Here is a 10,098-nt window from a genome sequence, read left to right on the forward strand (position 1 = left end):
CTCTCCTCTAGCTAGAAATAATTTTTTGCTACGACATTTCTGCTTTCCGTATGTGGATGTGGTATTTTGTATGTTTACAAACATGAAACAAGTTTAACAAGGCAAGCTAGAAATAAAGCTAGATTCAGTGTCGTTCAGGGGCTTTCTATGTAAAGTTAATAAGTTTCACTTAAGTTTTTGTTAAAATTAAATTGGCGACATATTTTCTATTTTGGAAAGGTAAATTTAAAATTAAAGATTCTACTCTCTAAACTCTAGGCCACTCTTTCTCTAGTTACTAGATCTAGTACTAGTTACTACGTCTCTACGTACATACATATATTAAACATAAATGAATAACAGCACCAGGGACCAAGTTTTTAAGAGAGAAAGTAGTGAATTAAAATGCTACGAAAATAAGGGCATGCGCCGACCGAGGCTCGAACCTGTGACACTGGATTCGACACCACCGCCTAGCGATAACGCACCAAGCAAAACTAGCCTCTAGACCATCGGAATGTCCAAAAAAACATTCTTCTGATCCAGAGTCATTTCGCCTGTATGCAAATTACCACCCCAGTGGTCAAAGGTCACAAGCTCCAGCTAGCCCCTCCCCCACCCTCGCAGCATCCGTTCACTAACAACTTCGATAGAGCAGACACAGACAGCCGTTAGGCATGTAATAGACAAACGATGGCTACAAATGATAAGCCTAAGACTAAGAAGTGTTTGTGCATACTCCATATTAAAGGGGCCTTAACTGTAGTGCAGCATAGGTATCTGCTTGTTTATAAGATAAAATTTCTATCAAGATCTACACTAGTACCAGTAGACATTTCAATTGTGACTAGACAAATCCAGCATTTAGAGTTCTAGATTTAATAATTATAGCTTTTATATAGCACTACTTTCATGCTTGTGGCATGCTCAGAGCGCTATGGTTCAATCTCATTTGTGGACCATTGGGAGGGATATCTTGGAGAATGTTTTCTGTGCTTAGTAAACACAACATTGGTCGAGTCTGGTGATGAACCTCGAGCCCCCTTCATAGGTAGCCAAGTTCAAGCGTACTTAGCCTCTCGACCATGCCTTCATTTCATCAAACAATGTATCAGCTATGTAGCTTCATAAATTAACTTTATAGTATTAACTTTGGGTCCTTTGCTTTATTCTTAATGAGAAAAAAAAAAAAAAAAAAAAAATTTAAAGAATATTATTGTGAGATCTATAAATATATTTACAACTTTTATGCATTTCAGTGATTGAACAATGTGAATGTTGGAGTTTGAATTTCAATTAACCTTGAAATTAAAATGAAGATCTTGTTGAAAAAGGCATGATGTTTGACATTATAACCTAAGCCAAGACACAAGTGTTCAAGTATTTCAAAGCACTTTCAATAATTATGAAGTGTACAGTTTTCATTAGCATATTTTCTCTTCTCATGATTACTCAACTGTTGCTATACTGGCATGTGACTCTAAACAATAATAAATATCTTCTAATTGTTTTATTTGATGGATTCCGCTGGGATTATTTGAACCGAACTGAAACTCCACATTTCAAATCCATTATAAATAATGGAGTCTATGCAACTGAAGGTCTAAACAATGAATTTGTTACGTCCACATTAACCAACCATTGGTCTATAGTGACTGGACTTCACCCTGAGAGTCATGGTATCATTGAGAATGAAATGTTTGATGAAGAAATCAACAAGACTTACATACCTTTATACAGAGATAAGAATGCTCACAATGATCCAAGATATTATGACACTGGTGTAGAACCTATTTGGGTTACTAATCAATTGCAAAGAGCTGATGGAAGGACTGGAAGTATTATGTGGTGGGGAGCAGAAAATGAAGTAAAAGGAATTCGGCCGAACTATCACATGCCCTTGGATTTGAATGTTGATTATTACTTTAGAATCGATGAAATGATTCGATGGTTCACACTCTCAAAACCAATAAATCTAGGACTTCTGTATTTTTCAGAGCCTGACCACACTGCACATTTAAGTGGACCTGATTCTGAAAATGTGACTCAAATGATTAAATACGCTGACGACCTTGTAGGTTATCTCATTAAACAGTTAAAGGATAAAGACCTAATTGATACAATGGATGTGATCATCACTAGTGATCATGGATTTGCATCTGTTTCAAAAACAAGATTAATCAATCTGGACAAGTTTGTAGATCCTAATTTGTATCATATGGTCCATTACACACCTGTGGCAGCTATTATTCCTAACAAAGGTATTTTGTTTGGTTCATATTTATATAGAAAACTATACCATATTTTCATGCATATAACCTGTGGGTTATACAAGTTTTAACAAATGAATGGCAGCTATGCAGAGTCTACAAAGGTGCAGGTTTTACAAACCTTACAAAATTAATTTTCTCATAAACATAACATAATGGAAACTATGGACAAACCAGTGGGTCTATATACCTCCTATAGTTCGCTGTTGTGTTTGTGAAATGTACATTAGAAAGTTTTATGAACATCTCATTATAAACCTCAAGAAAACAATAGTACTGGTGCAGCAGAGAATCTTTAATATACCAGTAATCAATTGCAACAAGATTTGAACAAGTTGGGTATAAAAGGTTGCAGGTTGTGTGATTTTGTTTTTACATATTTAGTAATTTATGCAGTGTATATGCATGAAAATATGGTGATTCTGATGCCATTAGCCTGTATTTTGTAATGTCAGCAAGTTGTAGATTTGTAAAGCTTGGCTGCTGAATTTTTATACTTCTTAAGATCCAATGGACACCTATCTGGTCATGTGGTATACCCTTGGGATTGCCATTGTGATAGTCCCGCGTTCAAACCCTGCCTGTTCTCATTCTCTTCTATCTGTCCTGCGGGAGGTTTGGACTTAGACTTAGAATTAGGTCCTCCCGCGCCGTTCGGCACATTGGGCGGCAAGCTATCTCCATAAAGATGAGGTTTGGACAAGGGCTAAAAACTATGTCCAAAGGAAATTCCAAAATTGAATTTAAAAAAAATGGGGTTTGGGATTTCCATTCAAAATCTTAAGATATCTTTTAAGTATTTCGTAATCCTGTGAGATCTTTTGTGAAGGAAAGTAAATAAATGTGTATGCCTTTGTGTTGGCTACATGACACTCTTAATAATCATTAACTGTTGGCCTCACAAATCTTCTCTATTGATATTCTCAAAGGAAAGGACCAGGCCAGTAGAAAAATAATGAACCTACAGTAAGGTGAAAATCATGTTTACAAATTTGGGAATATTTTTTAATTACAATTTTTTTTTTTTTTTGGTGACCACTTTACCCTGTTATAGATCATAGATTGAAGGTTGTTAAATGCAGAATGCAATATTATTAATATAAAGTGGTACATAGAATGTATGAATGCTGAAACATGTCTAAATCCTTACAATATATTAACAGGCATGGAAGAGGAAGTTTACAATAAACTAAAAGAACATTCTGAACAGAATCATTTTCAAGTTTATAAGAAGTCAGAGCTTCCAGAAAGATTACATTACAAACACAACAAGAGAGTGACTCCTATCATTGCTATTGCTGATATTACTTACTCTTTTATCAGCCAAATGCCAGAAGAGAATTTTACACAAGGTTAGTAAGAATATAAAGCATTAAAATTCTTTAGCCTGTTACAACTTTTCATCCCTTAGAGTTACATTTATTTTGTCAAATAGATTTAAATGATCTAGATATTTTTTTATCATCTAGATATTTATTGTAATTTTTTTTGCTCATTTGCTATTCAATGGTGTCATTGACCAAGGAGTGTTATTTTTTACTTAACTAATGACTTAATCTTATTATTATTTCTAGGTCTTAATAACGGTAACGGTTAAATGTTTTGTTTTTTTAGAAAAATCACATCTTTTTCTTAATATTTGTTTGACTCCAGGCATGGTTAGCCAGTGGTAAAAAAATCTATCTTGTCTGATTATGTTGAGCAATTAAACTTATGCTTATGTTCTTCTAGTTATTTATATTATGTTCTTTTATTTTTTGACTACTTAGCCTCTCCTCCACTACTAGAACCCAGGCCATATACACTTCAACACCACTAAGCTCATAGTTAAATCATAGTTAAATCAGATTTGGTCTTAAATTCTAGCAAAGATGTAATCTACACCATCAGGCACCAAAGTGGACCATCAATTATTGAATTGAGATTTTAAAAAAAATTGTGCCTTCAGTTCTATCTGGAAGTTAAGCTATGAAATAGTTTATCAAAGTTTGGATATTTAATAAACAAAGCAAAATTTGCTGCATAAAGTTCAGTAAAAGAATAAATACCTTTCAGCAATGTTCTCTTGAATTATTTTTGTTTGTGTAATATTTTGTTATTTAAAAGGAAAAAGTCTTTCTTGTTTTTTTATATCACAAACAGCTGGTAACCATGGTTATGACAATAAGTATCACGATATGCATCCATTTTTTATGGCCTTTGGACCTTCCTTCAAACAAAATGTGAAGGTAAAGACTTTCTTCAGTGTTGACCTCTATCCATTGATGTGCCACTTGCTCAACATTGTGCCACAGCCAAACAATGGCAGCATGGATAATGTTGCTGTATTACTAGAGGATGAACAAAGCCACACAGGCAGCATTTACTCTGCATCATGTAAGTTACACTAAGTCAGGTTATCTACACACAATGCTTATTACAAAAACTTATTTAATATCTATTTTAAAATTCTTAAATCCTTTAAAGCAGTGGCCATTTAGAGGATTTTATATTGTATTCAACATTTTTAAAAAGAGATTTTTGTCATCTAGACAAACCATTGCTAATTGTAAATAATGCACTAATGGATATAAGCCTATTGCATATGCTCTGGTAATGTGAAAGATGATTGATACAAAAAAATTAAGTATTATTTACTCGTTCATTTGATCAGCTTTAGTGATAGACAACTTAATGAATTGCTTTACTTTAGTGATTGACAACTTAATGAATTGTTTAGCTTTAGTGATAGACAATTTATTAAATTGTTTAGCTTTAGTGATAGACAATTTAATAAATTGTTTAGCTTTAGTGATTGACAACTTAATAAATTGCTTAGCTTAAGTGATTGACAACTTAATGAATTGCTTAGCTTTAGTGATTGACAACGTAATGAATTGCATAGCTTTAGTGATTGCTTAGCTTTAGTGATTGACAACTTAATGAATTGCTTAGCTTTAGTGATTGACAACTTAATGAATTGCTTAGCTTTATTGATTGACAACTTAATGAATCACTTAGCTTTATTGATTGACAACTTAATGAATTGCTTAGCTTTAGTGATTGACAACGTAATGAATTGCATAGCTTTAGTGATTGCTTAGCTTTAGTGATTGACAACTTAATGAATTGCTTAGCTTTAGTGATTGACAACTTAATGAATCACTTAGCTTTAGTGATTGACAACTTAATGAATTGCTTAACTTTAGTGATTGACAACTTAATGAATCACTTAGCTTTATTGATTGACAACTTAATGAATTGCTTAGCTTTATTGATTGACAACTTAATGAATTGCTTAGATTTAGTGATTGACAACTTAATGAATTGCTTAGCTTTAGTGATTGACAACTTAATGAATTGCTTAGCTTTATTGATTGACAACTTAATGAATTGCTTAGCTTTATTGATTGACAACTTAATGAATTGCTTAGCTTTAGTGATTGACAACTTAATGATTTGCTTAGCTTTAGTGATTGACAACTTAATGAATCACTTAGCTTTAGTGATTGACTACTTCTCTAATTCTAACCTTCTTTGTTTTATTCTTTCAGATTTAATATATTTACTGATTATAGCTGTCATCATCTTAGTATTTACAAGTTTCAATTATGGCTATAGAAAGTGTCCTTTTAACCCTAAAATATCAACAACAAGGTATTATTCCCAGCTGCCTAGTTAGCCAAGTCAGACCTCTGTGAAGAGTATTGTTGAACAGTCATTTTATTTTACATTTATTTTGAGCTAGACAAAGGATCTGAGATTCACAATTTTACTTAATTGTTCAAACATCAGAAATTTAATGTATTATTTATTTCACTGTGTATGTGTCTTTACCTCTGTGATATGTGCATGAGGCAACTAGTATGCAAGTTGGTTAGTTTGTTAAAAAAAATATTCTGAAAATAAACAAATAGGTTTTTACATGTTAACAGAAAATTTTAGAACTTTTACTTTTTAAATGTTTATATTGCTTGTGGAAAGGCTTATTCGTAGTCAACAAAGTTTTATTTGCAGTTTTAGTTTCTGGACTTGTGTTTACAAAGCTTATTACCAACTTACTCTGTCTGTCTGGCACACACATTATTTCTCTCACATCTGTTCTTGGATCAAGTTTAAATTTATTGTAGCCAACAAAATATGAATCAATAAAAAATTAAGCAATTGGTCAATTATTTTCCGGTATTTAAAATTTTGTTTGATACCGAGGGAAATTAAACCTTCAGAGAAATGGCTAAATATGTAGGGTTTTGTCGCTTTAGTTAATTGTAGACCTTATTTCTTCTACACCAATTCTCTTTAAAGGTTGAAACTAGTCACAAGTATTTATTGTACCTAACAAAAAATAAATCAGTTAAAAAATTAACCATTAGTCAATTTATTTATAATTAATTATTTTGTTTAATATCAAAAAGGAAATTATTTCTACATTATTAAGATTTATAGTTGTAAATGTGTAGTTCTTCCCAATAAGATAAGTTTTGTTTTTGTTTTGCATGTTTTAGTTTCACTTCACTATTCTTTTAGTCCTATTTTTTTTTTCCTTTCTCTCTTCTTTCCATTTCTTGATTAATTTGTCATTTACATTTTTCACCATTCTGTCCCCACTCAGCTTGCCCTTCCCAACTTGCAACTCTTTGACTGTTCATCTCAAGTTCCTTTGGTTTAACTCCAGCTACAATAAAAGTCTTGATGTTCTTTAAGCAATGAAATACATTCAGAGAAAGTGATATAAAGAACAGTGCTGTTGATCTAATATTTTAGTGAAAGATCACTCTTGCCAACTAAATCCCCTGCTGTCCTGTAAGAGGCTTGGGCTTGGATGTAATAATCTTTGTTTCTGAAGAAACACTCAACACTTACACAACAAACAGAACAATTTTTTTTTTGTTTTTCTCTCTCCTTTTCCATGTTTTTTTTTTCTTTCTTGATCCATGCATATGTTTGTATTGATTAGTTGGATTGCATAAAAATTATACATTCCTGACAAGTCACATGATAGAAATATTGCTTTTTTTTAAATCTTGATCATAAAGGCGGAATACCAAGGTATTTGCTCAATCCTAGATTTATGGGGGAAAGTTGTAAAAGGTGTATGCTTTCTCCAAGATTCCAGAAGAATTTTTGTGTGGCAAAGATCAGAAGCATTCAATGTAACTATTGACAAAGTACAACCAAAATGTTGCCATTTCTAGGAGCCATTTTAGAGTTATGGTTATATGTTTAATGGTACATACAAATGATCTTTTTAATGGTTACTATAAACATTGTGTGCTTAGTTCTATTTTGACTATATAGGTTAGGTACTCTAGTTTTATTGTAATACTTTATTAGACCCTTTTGGACAAAATGAGTATTAAAGTTGATTTTTTTTCTTGTCTATTAATGAAAGAGTATTTATTTATGTTATAGTGGTGAAATATTTGGTTTTGCTTTGGTATCTGTAATTATATTTGAAATGTCAAATATATTCATACAAGTTTTATAAGAAAGCAATTGCAATAATGTTTTATTTCTACTTTTATATGCAAATATTTCATAAGGAAACATAGCCTCTCATTTTCTTCCAGTCAGAAGATTGAGTAGTGCGGTATTTCATGTGACTACACAGCTCCACCTGTGACCAACATATTTTGTCACAACCAACGCAGACATAACTCTTGTCCGCCAGTGGTATTTAGAGTCTCTTTTTACCATCTACATTTGTCCTAAGCAGTAGATCTTTAGAGTCTCTTTTTGCTATCTACATTTGTCCTAAGCAGTAGATCTTTAGAGTCTCTTTTTGCCATCTACATTTGTCCTAAGCAGTAGATCTTTAGAGTCTCTTTTTACCATCTACATTTGTCCTAAGCAGTAGATCTTTAGAGTCTCTTTTTACCATCTACATTTGTCCTAAGCAGTAGATCTTTAGAGTCTCTTTTTACCATCTACATTTGTCCTAAGCAGTAGATCTTTAGAGTCTCTTTTTACCATCTACATTTGTCCTAAGCAGTAGATCTTTAGAGTCTCTTTTTACCAGCTTTTCATAGAAACTTTACACAACCTAAGTTTAGATCAAATACTCTGAAAGACACAAAGATAAAGGCACATTCCTCATCCCATATGCTAGGACAAATTTGTACAAATACTCCTTCTTCCCTAGTGCTATTAGAGTATGGAATGGGTTGCCTGAGCTAGCCAGAAAAGCAGTGCCTTGGCAGAATTTAAGTCATTGGTTAACATGCATGACTAAATGCATGACACGTAGGACGTAATCATCTTCATTTTTGAAGTAACATCTGTATTATATAAGAAGATAAGATATATAAACTTCAAAGAACTAATTCTAGAAATATGGCATAGATGCATACATACCTTAATTGAATGTGCTGTTGAAAACCAACATTGTAAAACTAATATTCTATTTATTTAAATGCATTTGTTGACTACATTTTCAATAACTCTTAATGCTGAAAGTCACTTATCACTCTATTTTAGACTGGGTTTGTGCGAATGAAAGCTTTATAATTTTAAGTTGTTGTTTTTTCAACCTCAATAAAGTATAGCAAGAATTATAAATGAAGCCAGAAGCAGGTTAGAAATGAAGTATTAGATTTTGAGCAACCAGAATAGAAGTATTCAAATAATTGTTAGGCCATGTGAGAGCTAGGCAGGCCTTAGAGTGGAACCCCCAGGGAACAAGACGCAGAGGAAGACCAAAAAGAACATGGCGACGCAGTGTACTTGAAGAAGCAGAGAAGACCGGGAAGAGCTGGGACACCATCAAAAAGCTAGCAAGAGACCGTGGAGAGTGGCGTGTTTTTGTCGAGGCCCTATGTTCCATGAGGAACTCAAAGGAGTGATGATGTGAGATTTGAAACAGGACATTGAAATGCTTGTACATGTAGCTGTCTTAGAGTAATGAGAGATTTTGATTACTTTCTGAAGCTTTTTTTTTCTTGTAGTATTCTTGCATGGCAGGTGAGGCCAGGATAAACAAGTTTAATACATAAAATACTTTTTTTGAAAACCTTGCTTATATTGACATCAATCAGGTTTGATTAGTCTATTGTTAGTTTTAATTTTTAGCTTGTTTGTAAGGGTGAGACTGTGCTTGTCGGTTGCCTGCCATCAATATAGTACAATTTCCATAAAATACTAAATTAATTAATTACAACTAGTTGATTTACCAATTGGTTGATTCTTGATTGATTTATGTGCGGCCATCGACAATAATAATAATCTTTATTATCCATAAGGAAATTTCTTACAATTTGTGCATTACACAAAACATTATAACTATAGAAAACCAAAATAACATTCACACCAGACTCCATAATTTACATGCACAAATTTTATATCAGATTGTTGAATTTTATTTAATGATTTGATTACCAGGGGAACAAAAGAGTTTTTATGTGTCTGTTTGTCTTTGCTATCAGTGTCTTGTATCTCTTTTGTGATGGTAAAATCACAAAATCATGACCCAAAGGGTGATTTTTTATTTCTAGAATCTTTTTAACTTTCTTATTTTCTCACACAGCTGTCCAAATGGGGTTTGTTTTTGCCAATGACTTTACCAGCAGCATTTAGGATTCTATGAATTTTATTTTTGTTTTAATGTTCAGATTGACATTCCAGGCAGTGATATTAAAACTTAAAATATTGCAGACTAGAGCATGATAAAACATCACCAAGGCCTTTTCACTAAGTAATCGTAATATTTGCTGCCTTTTGTTTGCGGATATAATCAGTATTTCCAGAAAAATTTAATTTATGTCTAAGATAGTACCAAGGTATTTAAAAGTTTGCAATATTTCAATGGTCTCACCAGCAACAGAAACAATATTTTCCTTCTTTTCCCTATGAAAATCGATTGTAATTTCTTTTT

At 32.5% G+C, this 10,098-nt stretch overlaps 1 protein-coding gene across 2 annotated transcripts; it reads left to right on the forward strand.

Moving 5' to 3' along the window:
• Positions 1-24: 24 nt before the first annotated feature.
• LOC106067242 (ectonucleotide pyrophosphatase/phosphodiesterase family member 5-like) lies at positions 25-9,403 on the forward strand. Of its 2 annotated transcripts, none has more exons than XM_013226389.2 (5): positions 25-219; positions 1,239-2,240; positions 3,413-3,601; positions 4,392-4,625; positions 5,783-9,403. In XM_013226389.2, exons 2-5 carry the CDS (start codon positions 1,385-1,387, stop codon positions 5,908-5,910), a joined length of 1,407 nt encoding a protein of 468 aa, XP_013081843.2. In that variant the 5' UTR covers positions 25-219; positions 1,239-1,384; the 3' UTR covers positions 5,911-9,403. The 2 variants fall into 2 exon arrangements, with proteins under 2 accessions (XP_013081843.2, XP_013081844.2); XM_013226390.2 differs by having other exon boundaries at positions 36-149.
• The last annotated feature ends 695 nt before the right edge of the window (positions 9,404-10,098 follow it).

Source organism: Biomphalaria glabrata, chromosome 6 (genome assembly GCF_947242115.1).
Source record: "Biomphalaria glabrata chromosome 6, xgBioGlab47.1, whole genome shotgun sequence".
In the NCBI taxonomy this organism is placed as follows: Eukaryota; Metazoa; Mollusca; class Gastropoda; family Planorbidae; genus Biomphalaria; species Biomphalaria glabrata.